Genomic DNA, 25,890 nt, shown 5'->3' on the forward strand with positions numbered 1-25,890 from the left:
TTCTTATTTTATTTTCGCATGAACGTTTTACTATAAGACGAGAATGAAGGGGGACCCCTGTTGGATGCAGGGTTGGTGCCATGCTAGGCATGCCCAGTAGGTGCCAGTCAAAGTTCTAGAAACTTTGACAAAAGTATTCCGTGATATGGCTCCATCCTGATGATGTCACCCATATGTGAGGACTAACATCCTGCTGTCCTGTGAAAACACTTGTTACAGGTAAGCAACTCTGCTATCTCTAGCAGATGATAGAGGTGCAAAACCTGCAGTCTGGAAATTAGTTTTAAAAAAAAAATAGTAGAGAGGGAAAAGCAAAGGAGAGAGATGATTTCCTCCCAGAAGATTGGCAGGTCCTAGTGGGACCAATCCTTGTGGTGCTGGAGGTTACAAGGATGCATCCTAACTCTTTCTGGTATTTGGACCGGTTCCAAATTATCTCCCTTTTGCTCCTCCTTTGTTTCCTCAACTGGTCACAGAGGTTATCATTCAAGCAAAAGGGGGACTATTACAGAGTCCAAGGACATTGGTGGGCCCTTAATATAGGCCCCATTAGATCATAAGAAATGCCATACTGTGTCAGACCACGGGTCCATCAAGCCCAGCATCCTATTTCCAACAGTGGCCAATCAAAGTCACAAGTACCTGGCAAATACCCAAATAAATCTCAAGCTACTATTGCTTCTTAATTAATAGCAGTTTATGAATTTTTCCTCCAGGAATTTATCCAAACCTTTTTTAAAGCCAGCTACACTAATTTTGTAACCACATCCTCTGGCAATGAATTCCAGAGCTTATGTGCTGAGTGACAAAGAATTTTCTTTGATTTGTTTTAAATGAGCTACTTACTAACTTCATGGAGTGCCCCCTTGTCTTTCTATTATCTGAGACAGTAAGTAATTGATTTACATTAACTTGTTCAAGTCCTCTCATGATTTTGTTGAACAGATTCCAAAAAGATGTAGTACATGCACAGCGCACAATAGTGGTAAAGGACTATACATTGCACCTTCAAATCTGAATGCCTCCTGGGGCCCATTTGTTAGACTGCAAATGGATTTCATTGAAATACCATAATTCATGCAAATTAGATGCATGTTACATTTGGCTGTGTTTTACTGGTTGACTAGAAGCGTAACCTACTGCAAAGGCAGATGTACAAACTGTTACTACTAAACTTTTGGAAGAACCAATTCCTGGGTTTTGTATTCCTGAATGCAGAGAAAGTGATAGGTGAACACATTTTACAGGAAAAGTGAAGAAAATAGCCTACTCTTTAGGAGTAGAACTCCATTACCCCTGCCCACGTAGACCAAAAGCCTCCAACCTCACAGAGAAGTTAAATGGTATTCTGAAGAACAAGTTGGTCAAATTCACAGCAGAAACTTTGCTAACATGGCCCAATGCTCTCACGATCATCAAATATATGCCCAACTGTAAGCATAGACTTATTCTACATGAACCGTTAATGGGAAGACCTATGCCCATGGCCATTATGCCTGTTACCTGTGGACATTAACTTTGCCCAGGATGAGCTGGTCATGAATTTTGTCTCCCACTTACACAGCCAATTCAATGGTTACCATGGAAAAGTTACGGCAGCACTGAAGATTCTCACCAACTCAGTCATTCTGAACGTCCAGCCTGGAGCTATCATTCTTCTCAAAGTATTTCAGTGAAAGAATTGTTAGTGCCCTCACTGAAAAGACCTTTACCAAGTCTTGCTGTTAAGCAATTCAGTGTTAAAAATGCAAGGATTGGATCACTGGGTGCACGCCTGTCACTGTAAAAAGGTGCCCTGAGCCAGAACCAGTACTACTGCTATGTGAGCCTGAACCTGTGTTTGAGTCTGAGCCAGAGGCAGTGCTGCAGAAGGGACATCCTAATATTCTGCAGAGATGTACCCAGCCTGGGCTTTACTGGGACTGGTGGTGAACTGGCAAACAGCACTCCTCTATCAGAGGATTTGGACTCGTCCCTGACATGAATGATGGTGCATTTCACCTGCACACTTCAGCAATGCATCAGCCTCACCAACTGTTGGGTCTGCATCTATCTTCCATTATATGCCTCTGTTGTTATTAACTCTCATTTCATTGCAGTTCCAGCAACTCTCTCTTCAGCCAATGTCTTTCTAAACACCACTTCACCTCCTGCCTCTCTGGACCTTATCCACATTCTGCATACCAATGAAACAATGAATAGTGCTTCTAGTACATTGCTTCCATGAGTTATGATTGCCAAGTAACTCCATCAGATTATCCATGCTGCCACTGGACTGTCAAGACTTACTCTGACAGAACCCTACTCCATCCCCTGGGCTGGTCATGAAATGGAACCTGCATGCTTAATACTGACATTCCTGTTGATGTTTATTACAACTTCTCTACCAATGTCTACTTGACTTTGCCTAACACTTCTGCCCTTGCTTGTTCTTGCACTGAGGCTGAACACTCTAGCTCCCACTTCCCTCTAAATGGAACAGCTTTTTCCAGCCAACTAAACTCAAGAACAGAAAGACATTGTACATTTATCCTCCCACCTATGTTACTGGCTCTTCTAGATATATCAACTTATCTCTAAAAGAGGTTTAATTTCTGAATGGATAGTATACGTTTAAGAGATTGTTGTCAATGATGCTTTCCACTTCATTATGGGCTATTCCCTCCATGCTTTCTCTCTTCACCATCTGAATATCTCCTTCCTCTCTTCACATTGTCTTCACCATCCTGACATCCATCCACATATTAGAGTCTGACACTTCTACCACCAGCCTATGTGTCCAACTGGTTGGGATTGCTTTGTCAGAACATCCATCTCTTCTATTGGTATCTGTGACCTCGAGACTTTACTAGAAATGTCATCAGTTGTTGAATCTATAGCAACAGAAACTGGCCATATGCTCTCTGCTCTTCAACAAGAAATCACCTCTCTAATGGCTTCAGACATCCTACTAGCTGAAAAGGGCGGTGTCGGCAAATTTATCAATAGATCCTGTTACACGTTTATTGACAACTCTGGGCAAATTCAGTACTCTTTCTCTATTCTTCATGATTTGGCCCTGAAAGCCCATGAGCTCTTAGCTCAGTATTAAGGAACCAGGATAGGACTGGGATATTTTGGGTATAGGGTCCTGCTTTGGGGGCCTTGGTAAGAAGATTGTCTATTTTGCTATTTTCATTATTATCCTCATTTTATTGCTTTCTTCCTGGTTTTTTGATCCAGTGCTTTCTCTCTACAGGAAGACGATGACCCAGTTGACTACTTTGACAGTCCTTCCCCTTCCTCCTCCACCTCCTAAAGATATTGATGTTGCCTTTTTTGCTCTATACACTGAAGAATCTAGACGTTGCCTCATGCTCTTACCCCATTCAGTTGAAACCTCCCTGTGATATCCTCTCTCATTACTAGTTCAAAGGCATAATGAAGTAATCTGTGGACATTTAGTTTTGTGCCACCTGGCCTTTCAATGAGTTATACCACGATACTAGTAATAGCGCACTGTGCTTATTAGCTTATTTATTTATTTATTAGCTTTTTTTTTTATACCAACATTAAAATACACATCATATCGGTTTACATTGTAACAGAAAGGTGGAAATTACAATGAAAAGGGGGGGGGGGGGGGGGGGGGGGGACAACCGAGAAAACAATGAGGAGATGGCTCAAACGGGGAGCCTGAGAAAATAGGAAAAATAAACAATGTGAATAAAATAGACAGGGAAACAGATTTACAGATTTACAGGGTGCGTGTTGGTAGGAGTTATGTAGGGAAAGGGAGGGGGGGGGGCGAGGAAAGGAGCAGCGATTATCTACGTTAATCGGGAAAAGCCTGGTGAAAGAGCCAAGGCCTTAACATTTTCCTGAATTTAAATGGGCATGGCTCCAGGCGAAGGTTGTAGGGTAGAGAATTCCAGTGAGTCTGGCCGGCAATTGACAGGGCACGGTCCCTTGTTGCTGTGAGACGGGCCTTCTTGAGGGATGGGACTTGTAGTGTGCATTTGCGGTTTGCTCTGGTGGAGCGGGTAGATTGCGTGAATTGGAGCGGTTCGCTGAGCCAGGAGGAATTATTTTTGTGGATGGATTTGTGTATGATAGTGAGTGTTTTGAAAAGGATGCGGGATGAGATAGGGAGCCAGTGTAGGTCTTTGAGGATGGGGGTTATATGGTCAGTTTTGCGTGCGTTGCTGATTATCCTTGCAGTAACATTTTGTAGTATCTGTAGTGGTTTGATGGTGGAGTATGGGAGGCCTAGGTAAAGTGAGTTGCAGTAGTTGATCTTAGAAGATAGAGTGGCTTGGATGACAGTTTTGAGATCATGTGTATGGAGGAGGGGTTTGAGCTTTTTTATAACATTGAGCTTGTAGAAACCTCCTTTTTGGATGGAGCTAATATGTTTTTTTCAGCTGTGTGTCAATTAAGACGCCGAGGTTTCGTACAGGGGGCTGAGAAATGAGGGAGTTGGCAACAGGATCATTGGAGGTAGGGATCTTGAAGGTCTGGTGGTTGTGGATGAGGAGGAGCTCAGTTTTTGTTGAGTTAAGGGCAAGTTGTAGGGATGTGAGAAGTGAGTTTATGGATGATAGGCATTTCTCCCAGAAGCTTAGAGTTGCGGCTAAAGATTCACGGAGGGGGATGATGATTTGAACATCATCTGCATAGATGTAGAATTTGAGGCCGAGTTCTGATAGATGGTGACAGAGGGGCAGGAGGTAGATGTTAAAGAGGGTGGAAGAGAGGAAGGAGCCTTGAGGCACTCCTTGGGAGAGGGAAAAGTGTGTGGATTCAGAGATGCCTAGTTTAACAGAGAAACATCTGTTGGCCAGGTAGGATCTGAACCAGAGGAGGGCTTTGCCTGAGATACCAATATCGGATAGTTGGGAAATGAGGAGTTTGTGGCTTATCGTGCCATCTCCAAAAAAAACCAAAACCAAAAAACAAACAAACAAAGCAGGTGTGGGTAAGAGTATGGGGCAGGGGTGTGGCCTGCTTGTTGCGGCGGATGCTATCCCTGATTGAGCTGGATGTTCACCGGGATGCGGATACGGCGCTGCTCTCTGCATGGTGGAGGGGTGGAAGGGAGTTGGGGCCGGAGGGTGCTGGAAGCCAATAGTGACGGGTGGGAGGGAGAAAAAGAGGGGGGGGGGGGGGGAAACAAAACAAAAAACAATGGATAAACTGTGTGGCTTGCTGGGCAGACTGGATGGGCCGTTTGGTCTTCTTCTGCCGTCATTTCTATGTTTCTATAGATGTCGAGGAAAGCCATGAGATAGTTGTAACCTTGGTCCAGGCCAGTGAGGAGGGAGTCAGTAAGGGATAGTAAGAGGGTTTCTGTGCTCAGATTTTTACGGAAGCCAAATTGGGAGGAGTGAAGGATATTGTTGTCTTCGAGATAGTCCATAAGTTGGGTGTTTACCACCTTTTCCATGATTTTTGCGATGAGGGGGAGGTTAGAGATGGGACGGTAGTTGGCTGGGTCTTTGGGGTCAAGGGATGGCTTCTTGATAAGGGGTTTGACTACAGCGTGTTTTAGGTGCTTAAGGATTAACTATAATAAATGCTGCAAGGCAGTAACAAATTTCTGATAAGATGTGACTTTAGCTCAGGGGTGGGCAATTAATTTTCCCATGGGGCCGCATGAGAAATTGGGATGGTTTTAGAGGGCCGGACTAATATAATTAACTCAGTTCTCAATAGCCCTACTTATGAAAAGACAGCAGTTTACCACCAATGCATGTCCTCTGAGAAAACACAACAAATAAGACCGATACAAACGCTTACATGCTAGCAAAATATCTCATCTCGGTAACAGACACAGAACCGACCTAACATACTCCCAGGATCTGTAGTAATGCACATAAACTAATCCGCACACAGTTACACCTGTATTAAGGAATACACTCAAACAGGAGCAACCCTATCTATGAAAAGGCAACACTACAAATATTAAATCAGGTCCTAAAAACCAATACACCTCTTATTAGGAAAACAGAACTAGCAAGCACTATAGATCCCCACACAGAAATAATTGTAAAACTATACTAATAAGCAGAATAAATGTTTCAAAACAGCTATGAACAGAATAACATCCAACAATTAAAAACTCATAAAAACTATTAAACATTCTCCAAACACCAATAAAATATTTCAAAAAAGCAGACATCACACAATTAAAATGGCAGTCAAGAAAAATAAACTTAAAGCCACCTTTACTTACCCCCTCCAGCAGCTCTCCTACTCCCCTTCCCTGCAGGCCGTGGCACACACCAGAAGCAGCAGTAGAAGCTAAGCTCTATAGTTATGGTCCTCTTCCTTAGTGCCCATGTCTCTCACACACACACCATACCAGTCATGCCCCCATGACCAGTTTCTGTCTCTCACACACCAATCATCTCCCAAACAGTCTTTGGCACACACACACACCAGTCACCTTCCTGAACAGTTTCTCTCATGCCATACACACACACACACACAGGCTTCCCACTCCCGTGTTCTACTTACATATATGGTCTTCTCACTCTCATAATCACTTTCTCTGTCTCTCTCTCTCTCACACACACACACACACTCACTCACCAGTCTCTCACTCCCATGCTTGTTCTCTCCACATGCACAGGCTTCTCATTCCCATAATCACTTTCTTTCTCTCTCTCACACACACACCAGTCTCTCACTCCCATGTTCTCTTTCAGATATACAGGCTTCTCCCTCCCATGATGTGTCTCACACACACCCAGGTTTCTCACTCCCATGCTCACTCTTCACATGCACAGGCTTCTCATTCCCATAATCACTTTATTTCTCTCTCTCTCACACACACACACACACACACACACACACACCAGTCACCTGATCTCACTCATGCATACACACACACACACACAGGCTTCCCACTCCCAAGTTCTCTTTCAGATATACAGGCTTCTCCCTCCCATGCTGTGTCTCACACACACCCAGGTTTCTCACTCTCATGTTCACTCTCTTCACATGCACAGGCTTCTCATTCCCATAATCACTTTCTCTCTGTTACACACACACCAGTCTCTCTCATTTCCATGCTCACTCTCCACGTGCACAGGCTTCTCATTCCCTGAATCACATTCTCTCACATTCACACACACCAGTCTTTTTCTCTCACACACACAGTCACCTTACCAAGCAGTCTCTCTCTCTCATGCATGCACACTCACCCAGGTTTCTCACTCCCACAACTCCAGGCTTCCTTCGCTCATGCTTTCCCACATACCCAGACTTCTCACTTCCATGCTTTTTCTCTCTCTCACACACACACATCAGTCACCTCCCTGACTGTCTCACACTCACATACACATCAGTCATCTCCCTGAGCAATCACTTTCATTGTCTCTCACATACACACACACATCAGCTCTCTGACAAGTCAATCACACACAGGCTGGCTGGCTGCTTCTCACTCTCTCTTACTCACTTCCTCTTCCCCCACCCCCCCCCACCCGAGCACAAATGGGAGCTGCAGCAGCCCCCACAGGCCAAGAAAGAAGAATCCCATCGGCCGCGGGAGGCTCATGCTGCTGACTCCTTTCTCGATTACCGGCTGCTTCAATTGCTCGGGGACCGACTCTGCACGGCTCTTTCTCCTTCCCGCGCACCGCTCCGTGTATCACTTCCTGTTCCGGGTCACGGGAGGGGGGGTGCAGGCGCGGGAAGAAGAAAAGGCCAGCCGCGGGTGCCACAGCTTCTAACACTGCTGCCGTTACCACTGGGCTTGAATGTGCTGACAGCCCAGCGGCAACGGCAGCGGGAGAGACCGGGAGTGCGCGCCGCGGACCGGCAAAAAACTCCCACGGCCCGGTCCCGGTCTGCGGACCGGTGGTTGGGGACCCCTGAAAAAAGACCACGAAAGGCGGAACTGTGACATACCGTATGTAGGAAAGAAACTCAAGCGAAGGCACACTGTCCGATTGGCCGGTGCTTGCCCAGCACTGGCCAATCGGGCAGCGTGCCTTCGCTCGAGTCACTCCCTCCCCCCCACCGGACGCTGTAAAAAAAACCCAGTTCATTCTCCGCTCCCTCGCTCCCCGATTGGCCGGCCAATCGGGGAGCGAGGGAGCGGAGAATGAACTACTGCCTTCCCTCTGCAAGGGAAGGCAGTGTGCCTCATTCCCCGTCTGCTCTCAGCAGTGGGCGGGCCGGTCACAGACCGTAGGCGGGCCGGATTCAGCCCGCGGGCCGCCCCTTGCCCAGGTCTGCTTTAGCTAGTAAACAGCTTTGACAGGATTTTTGTGATTAGCAAGACTAAAATGCTTGTGGTTTAGCAAAACTGAATGTTCCGCCTAGAACAAGCAATAGCAGGTATGCCATGTACCCTTTCTTCCATTAGACAAGGTAGAAAGTCCAGCAGGGTCTATGGTACTGAGAAAGGCAGAGATGTAGATGCATCCCTGATGACAAATGCAAGTGAGAGAGCATGCTATATCTTTGGCTGGTCCGAAGCTTTGGAATAAATTACCATCGGAGTTGAGTACAGCACGATGGAAAACAATTTCGGAAAGACTTAAAAACATGGCTGTTCCGGCAAGCCTATACAGAGGAATAGATGGCATATATTAATCTCGGATAAACAGCAGTCTTCTGGAATCGACTTTTACTTAACTTATACTGTTCTTAAGCTTTTTAAATTGTAGTATTTTTATTCCTAATTCTGGGAATGTTTAGTTTTTTAGAATGTAGTTCTTAATATTTTATAATATGACAAGATGTAATTTCATGTTTTCTTTTTCTTTGGTTTCTATTAGTTTGAATTGCTGTAAACCGTTGAGATGGATTTTTTTTCTCGTCATCGGTATATAAAACTGTTAAGAACTTTATTTATTTATTTATATCGCAGCTCCTGCTGCAGACACCTGATTCAGCATGGATTCATTGGGTTAGCTGGACAGGCCCTTTTATTTCTTATACCTTGAAGATATAGAGGAATATTTTCCAGAGGACTGGCATTTGTTTGGGACATGTATCTGTTTTGGCTCCTTTGTGGGGGGGAATCCATCTCTTTCCTTTCTTTACTTATTGCAGGGGTTGAAAGTTGTAGGGCAGCTGTGGCAAGAAAAGAGCATTATGCCTATGTTGTTTCAAGATGTTCTGTTTGAACACTCTGTAGAGGAGAGTTCCCATAGCTTTTTTTTTTTTTTAATAAGATATGGGAGGTGTTAAGGAATTGTAGTGTGGGTGGGCCAGTCCCTTCAACTACCAAATTTGGTGGAGCGTTTGCTAATTAAAGAGGACATTCCTAGGAGAAGTACCTCTAAATTTTATAAAGCTATAATGGAATGTCTCAAGTCACAGGATCCTTCTCGCAGTTTGATCCAGGCTTGGAACAGGGATCTCCAGATGAGTTTAGAGGAAGCTATCTGGAAGACTATATGGAAGGCAGCCCATAAACTCTCAGCTTGCAAGGGAGCAGAGATGACGATTAGGTTGTTATATCACTGTTCTAGCTACCCATTGTATTTTGTTAATTTTTCACCAAATTCTTCTAGTTAATCCTGGAGAGGTTGTGGGTTGGAAGGTTCATATCTTCATGGCTGGTGGGACTGTCCTCTGGTAGTTGCTTTCTGGGAGAGTATCCGTCTGCCTGTTTCTGAAATGGTAGGTGCAGAAGTTGATTTCTCACCTTCTTTGTTTACTGGGCAGATGGGGGTGAAAGGCACCTATCCTTTAAAAAGAAAATACTGTCCAATCACTTAAATCATGGTGGGAGATACACTATTACATTGATGTAGAAATCAGCACCTGTTCGTTATGTGGTAAAAACAGATACTGTATATTGCTAATATTGAAAGACTAACTCACATGGTGAAACACACTCTTCTAATCTATGAAAAAATATGGGGAGGTTTTTGGGAATATGGGAACACCCACCCCTCAACATAAATTTATCTGTAACATTATTCCTCTTCTGCTGTTCAGCACACTGATGTCTTCAGTTTGTGTAATTGTGATTTTGCCTGGATTGTCTTAGCTCCTTTCTTTAATCATATGGTATGGTGGATTTTCTAATTTTCATCGTTATTAGTTTTAAAAAAACAAGTTCTTCACTTTATGTAAGGTGACATTTTCTGCATATGCAGGTAGAGAAGGTCATTACACCTTACATGTCCTGTTGTGGGTTTTATTCCACTCAGGGAATAGGGCTAATCACTAGTCCTGTGCTTGAGCAGGCACTTCACATCTCTGACTCCTCACCTTGCGTGTGGTTTGCGCACCTGCAGGTTACTGAGAACTATGTGACTTGCATGTTTGGCAATGTGCCACTGTTGTCCTGAACCCTATATAATGTGTGTAAGTGTCATCAGTAGAGGACACTTGTCAAGAGTCTGGCATCTCTCCTTTGTATACAAAGCTTTAACTCTGATCATAAAAAGTTACCACTATTGCTAAGTGTGATCCTTGACCTTACAGGCAGGAGAACCACTTATGCATTGCCTGCCGCCATCTTGACAAGGGGCAGGTCCATTTTTAGGCCACAGCTATCTAATTTCTTAGCACTTTCCTCGAGCAAGCCATCATTTCCCAGCAGCACCTTCAGTCTCCCCCCTCATCTCCTTCACCAGCCTGAGCCCTGTCCCTTATGCCCAGGATCTATCCTCCTTTTACCTCTTTCCCCTAGTATTGTTACACTCTCCTTATCAAAAGGGGAGGAGCTAGCAATCTGTTATGCTCACCTCCTCCCCTAGGAGTTAGTAATCTGCTGTTACTCACGCCACCAGGAGGGCAGAGTTGGCAAGCTGTTCTGCTGTGCTCCTGAAAGGGGAAGGAGTAGCGATATGACATGACCTGCTCCTCCAGAGGGGAGGAGTTAGCGATCTGTAATTCTATTAGTGAACTGTTGTTAGATGCTCCTATAAGGAAAGGAAGTAGCATGCTGTATCAATCTGCTAAGGAGTAGCAATCTGTTATGGATCAACTCTCCAAGGAAGAGGAGTTAGCAATAGGTATATAGTACTTCGCTATTGAGATAGCAATCTATCATGCCCCCCACTACAGAGTAGCAATCTGTATATTGCTTGTGGGAGCCAACCACTACAGCCCACTGACTGCTCACGGAAGTATTATATAGACAGCTCCTCCTCTTTCTCTGAGGAGGAGCTGTCTATATAATGCTTGCCAGCGCCTCAGAGAAAGAGGAGCTGTCTATATAATACTTCCGTGAGCAGTCAGTGGTCTGTAGTGGTTGGCTTCTAGAGTAGAAGAGAGTCTGTATAAGATTCTAGGAACATGGGCCCTTGTGGAGTGAGTAGCGGTTCCTATCTGTAATCTTGCCAATGTAACTCTTGCTCTCTGTACCTGCGATAACGTTTTGGACATAAGGGAGTCTTCAAAGCAATAGGAATGTAGGCCCTCGTGGAGCGAGTACCGATTCTATGTAATAGAACTCACTGTGTTCACGTCCACGATCGCTTCCAGGAAATGAGGAGTCTTCCGAGTGTTCTGGCAATCTGAAATCCAGAAGAGAGAGCAGAGCCCCCATGGAGTGAGTACTCCTGGTAAGTTTGAAATGGCCGAGCAGTGGGGACAGGCTCCCCAGCTGACTCGGATCGTTATTACAAGTATCGTGGACTGCCAAAGCAAGTCCCGTTGGAGGTCCTTGCTAACTCATTAGAGGTTAGCAAACAAAGACCTTTTAAAGTGCAGATGGATGACATCACTATGAGGGAACGGCTCTGAAGTACAAATTCTGGAGCACGCCCTTAAGTCATCAGGAACATGGCGGATCCATAGCATCAGGCCAGCCCGGGGGAAACGGGACCAAGAGGCAGAGAGAAGCCATGGCTGCACTGTCTGGCAGAGCCGAAGGGAGTCACATCCCCGGTAGAGGGTGGAGCGAGGGGCATGAAGAGGCACAACTGCAACAAGTATCACTCGGTCAATCCCTATTTCTTGCACCCCCTTCCCAAGCATTAATTCCCCCTTTTTCTCCTGTAGGGGAATTGATGCTCGGGAAGCAGGGAGGTCGTGCAGAAACCATTGGCAATGTAAAACAACTTCAACGCTCATGGGTGGCACTTCTTGTTACTGATTCTGCTGCTGCTCCTCCTTCATTCTGGCCCAGGTCTGCAACCGCCTTAGGAAGATGGCCGCTAGCTAAGACTGTTGCAGCAGTGACAGCTCTATTTGGCTATTTAAAGCACAGGCTCTCTTACCCACTAACAGATACATAAGTCAGCGTATGGATTTGTGATCCAGCCCCTGAAACAGTATTTCCTAAACATGGTGCCATGTCAGGTCAGTATCCTGAGTGACGCACAAATATTACATAGAATCATAATCATACCTGTTGGGGAAGTATCACTTTTTATATGTAGTAAAAAAGCAAAAAAACCCATATTTGGACTGAAGGTTAAAGATGACCGTTACCCAGGAGAAATGGCATTAGGCAAAGTATCTGCTCAGTGTTAGGATGGTCCTTTAACATTTTTTAAAATTAAAAAATAAAAGGGACTCAAATTCATAACTATAGCCACCAAGCATTTACATTTAAAATCTGTTATATAAATATTTTTCTATGATATCCTGAAAGCAGACCAATTAGGGGCAGTGGTATTCACTTCTGGGCCATGGAAAAGTCTAGTTTTCAGGATATCGCTAATGAATATGCATATGAGAGATTTGTTATGTACATTGTCTCATATGAAAATGTATGCATATTCATTAAGGATATCCTGAAAGCCTGAACATAAGTGGCTGGCATGTGGGGACTCTCTGCTGCCACATCTGAGCTACTAATAATTTTGCTAAACCTTGCACTGCCTTGCTCTTGGCTCAGACCCGGGGGGGGGGGGGGGGGGGGGGGGGGAGCACAGATCTTTCTTAAGAGCAGAAATACCTATGGACATTTAGTGCTCAAATAGAGTTGTGGAAGCATAATACATTCAAGATAACACATCCAGTAAAAGATAACCCAGAAAGATACAGGAGTAGCTGGGATCCTTATTGGCAATGGAGAAGTCACAGATATTTGATCTGTTGAAATTAAGAAGCATCTGAGCTGTTAGAAGGCAATTTTTCAAAACCAGTTACACAGATACCGATTTACTTACATAAATTGGGTGTCTGATAATTATACTCACTCAATCCACTTAAAAGTAGACATGGCCTTCCACAACACATCTACTTTTAGTTGCCATTTGGGGGCACGGTTCCTGGGGACATGCTTTGGGTGGGATTGGAAAATAAATCATGTACATTGTATTTTCAGATCTAGGCATATATTCCATGAAAAATCTACTGCACAAACTCCAGGAACATTGTACCCATTGCAAATTTCAAAGGAAAAAAAAAAAAGTTTGGACCATGCCCCATACAGTAACCCAATACTCTTATGCAGCTGTTGCTGCTGGGGCTATTTTAATTGCAGTTTAGCACTAGCCCTGGCCCAGGACTGCAGGCAGACTGTAATAGGGATACCAGATGCCTCTAGCTAATCTGTCCTGGTTTTACATTATTTTATGTATATACTCAGGAGTCATATCCTTCTTAATCAGTTTAAACTATATGTACACAGATGCAATGGGACAAGCCAGAAGTATTTAGGACTGGAATAATTACCTGTTTATTTCATTTGCCTTAGTGTAGACAGGTGGACTCAGGACCAATGGGTTATGTGCTCCCCTGCCAGCAGATGGAGACGGAGTTAGGTTTCAGAGCTGAGGTGACCTTAGATATACCCCTGCAGTGACCTCAGCCATTCAGTATTCTCTTCAAAAGCCATTGTCGACTTGTATAAAATCTGGATACAATTTAACTTGATTAAAAACTTGATTAGAAAAACTGGTGACAACTGTATTCAACCAAACATAAGCGCTGAATCCCAGCAATATTATACATGCCCTGATCTAGGGATAGGGCAACGGCTTACCCGTAACCTCTTGGAATCTATATTTACCTCATGGGCGATTCCTTGGACGGGACGGGATGCTGAGTCCATCTGTCTACACTAAGGAAAATGAAATTATCAGGTAAGTAATTTCTCCATGTCAGAGCATGTAGCCGGATGGACTCAGAACCAATGGGATGTACAAAAGCTACTCTCAAACAGGGCAGGAGGATGCCCGCATTCCGGTTAGCACCACCCTTGCAAAGGTTGCATCCTCTTAGGCCTGGACATCCAGGCAAAAGAACCTGGAGGTGTGTAAGGAGGACAACATCACTGCTGGACAGATGTCGACGGGAGACAGAAGCTTAGCTTCCGCCCAGGATACTGCCTGGGCCCTAGTGGAATGAGGGGGTAAAGGCTTCTCTGCCTCTACATAAGCTCCAGGGGCGATCCGGGAAACTACAGACCGGTTAGCCTGACTTCAGTGCCAGGAAAAATAGTGGAAAGTGTTCTAAACATCAAAATCACAGAACATATAGAAAGACATGGTTTAATGTAACAAAGTCAGCATGGCTTTACCCAAGGCAAGTCTTGCCTCTCAAATCTGCTTCACTTTTTTGAAGGAGTTAATAAACATGTGGATAAAGGTGAACCGGTAGATATAGTATACTTGGATTTTCAGAAGGCGTTTGACAAAGTTCCTCATGAGAGGCTTCTAGGAAAAGTAAAAAGTCATGGGATAGGTGGCGATGTCCTTTCGTGGATTGCAAACTGGCTAAAAGGAAACAGAGAGTAGGATTAAATGGACAATTTTCTGAGTGGACAGTGGAGTGCCTCAGGGATCTGTATTGGGACCCTTACTTTTCAATATATTTATAAATGATCTGGAAAGAAATATGACGAGTGAGATAATCAAATTTGCAAATGACACAAAATTGTTCAGAGTAGTTAAATCACAAGCAGATTGTGATAAATTGCAGGAAGACCTTGTGAGACTGGAAAATTGGGCATCCAAATGGCAGATGAAATTTAATGTGGATAAGTGCAAGGTGATGCATATAGGGAAAAATAACCCATGCTATAATTACACAATGTTGGGTTCCATATTAGATGCTACAACCCAAGAAAGAGATCTAGGTGTCATAGTGGATAACACATTGAAATCGTCGGTTCAGTGTGTTGCGGCAGTCAAAAAAGCAAACAATGTTGGGAATTATTAGAAAGGGAATGGTGAATAAAACGGAAAATGTCATAATGCCTCTGTATCGCTCCATGGTGAGACCGCACCTTGAACACTGTGTACAATTCTGGTCGCCGCATCTCAAAAAAGATATAATTGCGATGGAGAAGGTACAGAGAAGGGCTACCAAAATGATAAGGGGAATGGAACAACTCCCCTATGAGGAAAGACTAAAGAGGTTAGGACTTTTCAGCTTGGAGAAGAGACGAATGAGGGGGGATATGATAACGGTGTTTAACATCATGAGAGGTCTAGAACGGGTAGATGTGAATCGGTTATTTACTCTTTCGGATAGTAGAAAGACTAGGGGGCACTCCATGAAGTTAGCATGGGGCACATTTAAAACTAATTGGAGAAAGTTCTTTTTTACTCAATGCACAATTAAACTCTGGAATTTGTTGCCAGAGGACATGGTTAGTGCAGTTAGTATAGCTGTGTTTAAAAAAGGATTGGATAAGTTCTTGGAGGAGAAGTCCATTACCTGCTATTAAGTTCACTTAGGGGCGGATTTTAAAAGGCCCGCGCGCCTATTTTGCATAGGCCGCCAGCGTGCGTAAAGCCCCGGGACGCGCGTAAGTCCCGGGGCTTTCGAAAAGGGGCAGGAGGGGGCGTGTCCGGGGCGTTCCTGAAATGATGTGGCGTTTCGGGGGCGGGCCCGGGGGTGTGGCGCCGGCCCGGGGGAGTGGTCGAGGCCTCCAGACCAGCCCCCGGGACCGGAGGATGGAGCGGGGCTGCCGGCGACGCACGCAAAGGTAAGGGGGGAATTAGGTAGGGGAAGGGAGGGGAAAGTGGGGGGAGGGCGAAGAAAAGTTCCCTCCGAGGCCGCTCCGAAATCGGAGCGGCCTCGGAGGGAACATGCAGCTCGCGCTGGGCTCGGCGCACGCAGGTTGCACAAATGTGCACCCCCTTGCGCGCGCCGACCCCGGATTTTATAAGATACGCGCGTATCTTATAAAATCCAGCGTACTTTTGTTCGCGCCTGGTGTGCTAACAAAAGTACGCGCTCGCGTATTTTTTAAAAATCTGCCCCTTAGAGAATAGCCACTGCCATTAGCAATGGTAACATGGAATAGACTTAGTTTTTGGGTACTTGCCAGGTTCTTATGGCCTGGATTGGCCACTGTTGGAAACAGGATGCTGGGCTTGATGGACCCTTGGTCTGACCCAGTATGGCATTTTCTTATGTTCTTATCACTTCCTTGATCCAGCAAGCTATGGTAGCTCACGAACCTGCTTCACCTTATTTCCTTTCACGATGAAGAACAAACAAGCGGTCCGTCTTACGTACTGGTTCTGAACGTTCCAGATACTGTAGCAAGAGCCTACTGATGTTTAAGTAGCATAGGAGGTGGTAGTCTTCTGGGTCCTTGCGTCTATCAAGGGACGGTAAGAAAATGGACTGGTTCAGGTGAAACTCCGCACCATTACTTCCTTCTTACCAACGGTAGTCTCGATGCTGTAACATTCCTGGAGTAAACCGGAGGAACGGCTCCTGTCATGACAGTGCCTATAGTTCAGAGATGCAACAAGTTGAGCATATTGCCATCAAGAATACAGTCATCAGCATTAACAGGTGTAGAGACAGACTGTGCAGGGACCAAAAGGAAGGCCCTGCTAAAAAGTCCAATACTAGATTGAGGTTCCATAGGGGGACCGGGCCACTTTAAGGGTAGTCAGAGATGTTTAACTCCTTTTAGGAAACAGGCCAAGTCCGGATGCATCAACAGGCGGGTTCCATTCACCTCGCCCCTGAAACAGGAGAGCGCCATCACCTGGACCTTGAAGGAGTTGAGGGACAACCCTTTAATTCAGGCTATCCTGTAAAAATTCCAGAATCATGGGGATCTTGGTCGTCCAAGGGGGCACCCATGTTGCTTGCACCAGGCCTCAAATATTCTCCAGATCTACATGTAACCCAGGGACGTCGAGAACTTCCCTGCTGTGGAGCAAGGTGGCAATTACAGCCGTTGAATATCCACCTTCATCAGGTGAGCCGTCTCAAGGGCCAAACTGTAAGCCAAAACCATGTCTGCATACCACGGGGGTCTGGGCCAATCCGGGGCCACCAGAAGGACTAATCCTCTGTGGCGTTTGATCTTGCGAATGACCTTGAGCAGCAGAGGCCATGGAGGAAAGGCGTACAGTAAGTCCTCCTCTGGCCAGGTCATTGATCCCCTGGGAGCAATGATCTCTTCTGCGACTGAAGAATTGGGGGACCTTTGCATTGTGAGATGTGGCCAGTAGGTCGATGGATGGGAGGCTCCAGCGATCTATTAGGAACTGGAAGGCTCTGGTTGACAATGTTTATTGCTCTGGATCCAGAATCTCCCTGCTGAGAAAGTCTGCTCTGACGTTGTCTTTTCCCGTGATGTGGGAGGCCAAGATTCCTTGTAGATTTAACTCCACCCATTCCATAAGGGGGTCTATCTCCAGAGACACTTGGTGGCTTTTGGTTCCTCCCTGACGGTTGATGTAGGCTACCGTTGCGTTTTCTGACATCACGCGGATCGCCTGTCCGTGGAGCCTGTGGCTGAATTGCAGATATGCTAATCTCACAGCTTGGGCTTCCAGGCAATTTATGTTCCAGCATGCCTCTTCCTTGGTTCATTGCCCCTGGGTTGTCAATTCCTGATAGTGAGCTCCCCACCCTCGGAGGCTCGCATCTGTCATGAGGACTAGCTAGTTCGGTGGGGACAGGCTTACACCCTTGCTTGGTGAACTTCCTGTAGCCACCACTGGAGAACATACTTCCATCGGTTGGAGGCGGCGAATCGAGTAGTCTTGAGACAGTGGGTTCCAACATGACATCAGGGAGAGCTGGAGTGGCCGTATGTGTGTACTCGCCTACAGTACTACCTCCAGGGTTGATGCCATCAGGCCAAATCCTTGGAAATACCTCCACATTCTGGGGCACATTGTGTCTATCTACTGATGCACTTGGCACATCAGTTTCCTTATCCTGAAGGGAGGGCATAAGCCCTTGTCTGGCTTAGTGTCAAACTGGACTCCCAGGTACTCTAAGGACTGGGAGGGCTTGAGGCTGCTCTTGTCCATGTTCACGACCCAAAAGAGTTGTTTAAGCAGGGACTTGACCCTGGTGGTCACCTGAAGGCTCTCTTCCAATGACTTCACCCGGATCAGCCAGTCATTTAAGTAAAGGTGCACCAGGATCCCTTCTTTCCTCAGTGCCGCTGCCATGACCACCAAAATTTTGAAGAATGTTCTAGGGGCAGTTGCCAGGCCAAAGGGCAATGCCAGAACTGATAATGGCAGCCCAGTACCACAAAGCGTAGGAAACACTGGTGGTGTTGAAGGTTTGGGATATGAAGGTATGCCTCCAAGAGGTCCAGGGAGATTAAGAACTCTCCTAGTTGTACAGCCATTATGACGGAGTGAAGAGTTTCCATGTGGAAGTGAATTATCTGCAGATGATGGTTGACGCTCTTGAGATCCAGGATGGGTCGGGATGAACCCTCCTTCTTAGGTACGATGAAATAGATGGAATAACACCCTGTATTTTCATGGGGTGTAGGTACCGGGGTTATAGACCTCAAACTGAGGAGCCTTAACATGGATTCCACTGCCAATTCTTTGTGCTGGGAGTGGCAAGGTGACATCATGAACATGTCTCGAAGATGCTGCAAAATTCCAGAGCTTATCCTTCTTGTATGATGTCCAGTACCGATTTGTACGACATTATCTCAACCCACCGCTGATAGAAGAGAAATAGTTGGCCTCCATCTCCTTGTCCCATGGATGGATCGGCCGAACTTCATTGGGAAGTTCGGGTCAAACCCGAGCCCGAACCAGTACCCCTTTTTGGTTGTCTGCTCCAAAAGGACTGAGACCTTCCCAAGGGCCGAGATGTATGAAATGAGTTTCTATAGGGCTGGAAACGATCAAAGCCCCTGGCCCAACCCCTCATGGACAAGGGGCACTGCAACAACTTTTTCTTATCTTCTGGTAGCTGAGGCACTGAAGATTCATCCCACTTACTGGCTAGCTTTTCCAATTCGTTTCCAAATAGGAGGGATCCCTTAAAGGGAATATACTGAAATAACAAATGTTTGTTAGCACGCAGCAGAGGCTTGAGAAATTGGGTATATAACTGAAAAAGCATGTGACTGTCAATGGTATGAATGTCTATGTGTAATTTTAATAAGGTGAGAATGAAGTTATTGTCTACTATACTTCTTATATGATTTTTTTTATTAGTTAGATAAGTGGTAGACTGTAAACCGATATGATGGTTATAGCCAAATACCTGTATAAAAAAGTTTTTAAATAAATTAAAGAAAGAAAAAATAAAGGGCAACTTTGTGAGGTTTGCCTTAGAGGTCGCATCCGCTGACCAATTTCGCAGCCATAGCTGTCTTCTGGTGGCCACCACGGAGGCTATTCCTCTGGCCGAGGTACGCACTAGGTCAGAGTTTGCATCTGCTAGGAAAGCCGCGGTGGGCTTGATCGCCTCTCTGGAATGCACTCCTGAGTTATCTGCCTCTCTCTCAAGAAGCAGACACGAATGAGTCACCAGTACACAACAGGAAGCGATCTGCAGTGTGTCAATGCTGTTGCGTCAAAGGCTTAAGGATAAACTCTAACTGCCTATCGTGTGCATTCTTCAAGGCTGCTCCTCCCTAGAGATGGCATGGATCAGGGCTTTCACTTTTGGGAAATGCAGGCGTTCTTTGGCCGCCGGGTCCAGAGGGTACAAGATCTTCAAGGTCTGACCTCCTTTAAAACTGGCTTCCGGGGCATCCCGCTCCAGGTCAATCAACTCCTGGATGGCTTCCAGCATTGGGAAAAGGCAAGAGGCTTTCTGTAGAGACACCAGGATGCGATTCTACTTTGGTTCCAACATAGGGTCCGTGCCAGGAACTCCCAGTAGGGTCTGGGAGACCAGGGCCAGTAATCCATCTCTGTGGAAAAGCCATAGCATGGTCCGGTATAGCTCCAGGCCTGAAGGGATTTCCCTGTCGTCCAATGAGTCTGCATCCCCTTCGTCATCTGTGGTGTCTGAGTCCGTCAGGAATACCCTTGGTAAGGCGAGACATGTCCCGAGGCATGCTGATAGGGCTGGGAGACAAGGCTTCCCAGCTGGGGCTCAGACTGGGTGGGGGCAGCAGCTGACTGTGCTTGAACAAAGGCTTGAAGTCCCTGAAAGAATTCCACCCAAGAAAAGGTCCATACCTTGCTCAGGAGGAACTGGGATAGGGGCCGCAGCCCCAGGATTGCTCAGATCCAAGGTACTACCAGATAAGGTCGTGGCTGACCTTATCTCCAAGCCCAGCCCCTGAATATTGGTAGTTCCCCCTTCCTCTCCTGCTTTTCACGTTTAAGACCAGCCATATTTGAAAAATAACAGCTGCTCCCTTTATCCATCCTGACCATTGGAAGCTTTATAAATCTCTTTTGATTGGTAGTTGAGGAGTGGGTGAACAGAGAAGACAGGAAGAGGTATTAAGACACTGAAAACAGGATAGGCCCTTGTCCTTTCAGAAAGACTTCGTTACCTGGTTGACAACCATCTTGAGCTGGCTCAACCTGCAGTTGAAAATTCACCTCATACACAGTTCTAGTGCTAAATGTCATTCCCCGCAGGAGATATTCTTCATTACAGCACTGTGGTGCAGTTTAAAGTGCTCAAGGAAGCCAGACGTGAGTATTTCAGCACTAATAATTCAAGGTACCTCTGGATGCTTGCTCATGAGAAGCAACTCATTCTGCCCATCAAAACATTGTATTCCACCTATCCCCAACTGATACCTGTCATATGATAAGAAAATTGGATTCCATGCAGGATGTGATGCTTCATAATGAACCAATATAAGAATTGTCAGAACAGGACATCTATGAGCTTTCAAGATCACACATGGTCTGAAGAAAAGCTGGTGGTCTGGACACCTCATGCACATCGGCTCCGGTTTACTCTTACATCAGTTGGACAAAAGGCATTGCATAGATCTTAAGAGATGAGGACCGGGCCCATTCCTGTTCCAACAGCTTAAAAAGTTTGATTCATAAAAACTGGATAGTGGGATATGGGAGAAAAACACAAGGACAGCATTGCTGATAAAGAGTCAGTGCCCAGTGACTATTATGTGAATTGTATGGAGAGAGGGAAGAACCTCAAGTATTACATGATGCAATCAGAGATCCAAGAAAATGTGGTAAAAAGATATAGAGATTGTTCCAATTGTACAGGCTTGATTTAAAAAAAAAAACAAAAAAAAAAACCCCTATCAGGTACAGCCAAACAGGTTGCCTGTACATATAGCATGCTACAAATTCCAGCAGGAAGCAAGCATTAAGACAAAACATTACCAGTAAATATGAGAGACTGAGATCAGGCTCAAGCTATCCTGACTTACAAAATGAGGTTCATTGCTGTCATGGTGTGTGCAATGTTAACCTATTTGGAAACATTACCCCCATCATAAAGAACCTTACAAGATCTACCAGTCAGTAGTGGCAAGAGTTTTTTGCCCCTGTGTGTTCACTGCAAGTGACAGACACTGGATGACAAGATCAGTCATCTGCTAACCAAGAGTTCCTCCTCAACTTTCTACTTATTAATATGCTTTCAAATTCGGTTTGGTGGGTCAGCACAAGCCTTGTCTGTTACAAAAAAGATGCCTTTGAATAAACAGCAAAAGAAAGATAGCATGGTGAGTAAGGAATCGTGTCTGTGACAGGATTTTATTCTGCATTGCATGACTTTTGACAATTTTACCTGAAACTGCCTGAGGAAAGGAGTGTAGTGGTCCCAAAAGCTTGCATCACAAAATATTTGTCAGTCACGTAAAGAGATCAGCTCCAGCCCACAATGTTGGTGGTTTTCTCTTAGTAGATATTTTTACCTCAACTTTTCCAAAATTTGCCCCCTTTGGATCCATGTCACCAACACAACCCTAAGAATACTTTGGCAGAAATAATGTAAAGAAAATAAAAATAATCCTTCTATCCAGCACTGTGGGAGGGAGAGTGAACTCAACTAGTCAAGGTGCCAAACCCCTCCAGTGGTCTACTTTTCATGGCTAACCTTATGAAAGCATTCTACTAATTGCTGGGGGATTTTTAAAAAATCCGCCAAAAAAAATATCTTCACCACCCTACAGAAATTCTGTAGCACTGTACATACAGATTTTTATCAGACCTATAGCAATGATGGTGGAGTGGGATTTGGCAGAAAGGGGAGTAGAAATCTAGTCATAGTTTTAGCAGAAGAGGCGGCAGCAAGTCTTGTGATCTCCTGCCACCATTCACACCGGTGACAGTCGTACCTGATGTCTTCCAACTAAAGTGGATCTCTGGCAGCACGGTTGGTTCATATCCTGCTGCCGCAGTCACCTTTATTTAACAAAATGCTACTGAAAATGACAAAGGCCAAGAGGGTTTTATGCCTAAAAATGCTGTTCCCTTCCCCTTTAAAAAAAAAAATAATTTGGTTTTATTATGTTAAATATAAAAGGTATGCTCTCCCACTACACAAGGAATAAACAAAACAAAACCTTGCATGGGAACAAGTAAGAAGGTGGCACTGAGAGCAGAAGTCTGAACTCGCCTGCTGGACTTTCAAAACAGGGCCCGCTGTGAAGCGATGTTATGACGACGTAGGTCAGCTCCTTCCAAGTACTGCTGCTGGATTTGTTTAAAAATCACAATATCCAGCTACCTTTAAAAAATAATAATTCTGGTAGATCGCTTTTACTAAATCAGTAAAATATTAAAGGCAATGGACAAAAAAAAAAAAAAAAAAAAGACAGCCAGACAGAACTTTATAGAACCAAAAATGTCTTGGGCTCTCAGAGAGTTGAAACCACCACTTGTTAGTGCAGTATTGGGTGGAAATCATCCCAGCACTGGGAGGGAAGAGATAGTAAAGGGGTGCTTTTCAAAGAGGATTACTTTTCATACCAAATTCAGGAAACAATCTTTAGAAAACAGACAGCAGCACACCAGAAGAGCCCAGTGTATGCAGATGTACAAGTTGCATTTCCCTTGGAAAAAGCTGGACAGCCAGGTTCATGCACACAATGAGGGGTGGGGGGAGCAGGGAAAGCTAGCACTGGAAGGACCTGTCCCTCTTCTGACAGAGGTACGTGCCCAGCCCAAGCGCGGGTTTGTAATTTCAGGCTCAGTCAGCCATCGCTATTAACTCCAAGCAATCGGGGACACCCCCTCAGTCAGTCCTGGTTTTCCAGCTCTCAGACCTAAGCATCAAGAGACTCATGGGCCCTGCTTCTTGGTTATGGAACTGGAAAAGTCAGACTTCTCAGCGATGCAGGATCCTAAAACCAAAGATTGGCTTAGTACCCAGGAGCCTGGACAAGAGGTACATTTCTTCTCTCTCAACCTTCTTGTGTGCTTAGCTCTCTCCTTGGACAGTTTGGGGGGGGCTGAGGAAAATTTGCTCTTACTTGTTTCCTCACTTCAGTTTTTTTCTTTTTAAATTTTATGGTCCTCTGTTTAGAAAAGGAAACGTGGTGGTGGTGGTGAGGGAGCGGGAATGAGAAAAGTGGTTAAGCAGAAGCAGATTATATAATTTTGCTGACTACCAAAACAGAGAGCGCCAGTACCAATTGTAGCTGCCATCTTCCTAAGTTGGGCCCTCACGTAATTATGACATGCTCGCTTTCCAAGGATTAATTAATTTCTCTATTCAAGTTCAGTTCAAGTCTTGAAAGTTACAACTTTATCTTCCCTAGTGCCACAGCCCCCTCGCCCAAGAGCTAACGAATGGAGCCACAGGAACCACGCTGAGTGAATTCAGTTGATTCAGTTTCCTGTTTGACTCCGCTGCCCAGAGCTTAAATAACAGCTGAAAGTCTATAAATATTTACGGTGCTGTCTGCAGCTGTAATCAGCGGTGCTGGGAACAGCGACTTTCAGCAGCTACATCGCCAGGCAACCAGAACGCCATAGCATAGCAAGATGCAAAGCAGCAAAAAAAAAAAAGAGGAGACGGTGTTTGTGCACTCAGACTGCATAATTGGCAATCATCAGGTGCAATAGTGAGCAAAATCTCAGCCTGCAAGCTGCACCACCACCAGCAGCCCTAGAGCAGGGCTGGACAAACAGAAAGGGAGGGGGAGGAGAGAGAGAGAGGGGGGCAAAGAAAGACTGACGCCCCCAACCTTGCAGAAATACACCTTTACTTCCGGGGCCAGGTCAACCAGGCTTACACAGTCTTTCAGTTCGATGACAAAGCTAAGGCCAGGCCAAGCCCGACACAGTGTTTTTATACAGCAGAAGTTATTCTCTTGGCTAAAACACTTTAAAATCACTGCTGACCCAGTAAAGGCACAGAGAGAAATAAAAGGGAAGGAAAAAGTAGGAGACAGCCTAATCATTAAGTGTCCGGAGGGAGTGTGATCTGCTGGTGCAGGCCAAGAGAGCAAATGCTGCTGGTCTTTGGAGGGGAGAAAAGGTGCTGAGCAGGACAAGCAGGTATGAAGGACACTGGGGGGGGGGGGGGGGGGGGGGGAAGTGCGAGACGGATGGGAGGGGGAAATCAAAATATAAAACAAGAAACCCACAACAAAGCTTTTCCACATCTCTTTTCAGAATCTGGCAGAGTTCTTCAAGATACTGCATAGGCCAAATTATGTTCCTCTGTTATTTACAGTCTGTGAAGAACAAACCAAAGTGATAAAATCTCTCTTCTGTACTCTCCATGAGAACGTGTGGTACAGGGAACAAAAAAAAAACCAAAACAAAACAAATATAAAAAAAAAAAATCACCACACAGGACACCATTTCAGACCTGCTGGGCAGACAAACGCAGGGACTAAAATTGAGACATGAAGTGGGGGCGGCCGCTACTGTCCTGCCGCCGGGTGAGGATCTCACAGCCAGTCTCCGTGACTAGAAGCGTATGCTCAAACTGCGCAGAGCGTTTCCCATCTCTTGTTACTGCCGTCCAGCCATCCGGCCAGGTCTCATCCTGCCATCCACCTGCAAAAACATTAAAAAAAAAAAAAAGAGTATATCTGATTATGCTTTACTTGATTTGCCTACAGAGTGCACCAGTGTGCACGCACATACAAACCCACACACTGGCTAGATTCTCTGGCTTATTTTGGACAATGAATAATAAGTAATCTTCAACTACAAAGGTGGAGAGGTAGATGAACGAGAGAGAGCGAGTACATGGTTTCCTTCTTCACGTATCAGGAGCAATACATAAGAACATAAGAAATGGCCATGCTGGGTCAGACCGAGGGTCCATCAAGCCCAGCATCCTGTTTCCAACAGAGAGGCCAAACCAGGCCTCAAGAACCTGGCAAGTACCCAAACACCAAGACCACCCCATGCTACTGATACAATTAACAGCAGTGGCTATTCCCTAAGTAAACTGTTAATAGCAGTTAATGGACTTCTCCACCAAGAGCTTATTCAAACCTTTTTTAAACCCAGCTACACTAACTGCACTAACCACATCCTCTGGCAACAAATTCCAGAGCTTAATTGTACATTGAGTGAAAAAGAATTTTCTCCGATTAGTCTTAAATGTGCTACTTGCTAACTTCATGGAATGTCCCCTAGTCCTTCTATTATCCGAAAGTGTAAATAACGATTCACATCTACTCATTCAAGACCTCTCATAATCTTAAAGACCGCTATCATATCCCCCCTCAGCCGTCTCTTCTCCAAGCTGAACAGCCCTAACCTCTTCAGCCTTTCCTCATAGGGGAGCTGTTCCATCCCCGTTATCATTTTGGTTGCCCTTCTCCATCACAACTATATCTTTTTTGAGATGCAGCCACTAGAATTCAGCACCATGCATTAAACACAAGCA

General features: G+C 45.3%; 1 protein-coding gene across 1 annotated transcript in view; it reads right to left on the minus strand.

The window, feature by feature from the left end:
* Positions 1-21,769: 21,769 nt before the first annotated feature.
* METAP1 (methionyl aminopeptidase 1) overlaps positions 21,770-25,890 on the minus strand; it is a 129,470-nt gene continuing 125,349 nt past the window's right edge. Inside the window, exon 11 of the mRNA XM_029597407.1 lies at positions 21,770-25,046. Within this exon, the coding sequence (XP_029453267.1) occupies positions 24,880-25,046 (167 nt within the window). The 3' untranslated portion in view covers positions 21,770-24,879. The remainder of the gene's footprint in view (positions 25,047-25,890) is intronic.

The sequence above is a fragment of the Rhinatrema bivittatum genome, chromosome 1 (genome assembly GCF_901001135.1).
Source record: "Rhinatrema bivittatum chromosome 1, aRhiBiv1.1, whole genome shotgun sequence".
Lineage (NCBI taxonomy): Eukaryota > Metazoa > Chordata > Amphibia > Gymnophiona > Rhinatrematidae > Rhinatrema > Rhinatrema bivittatum.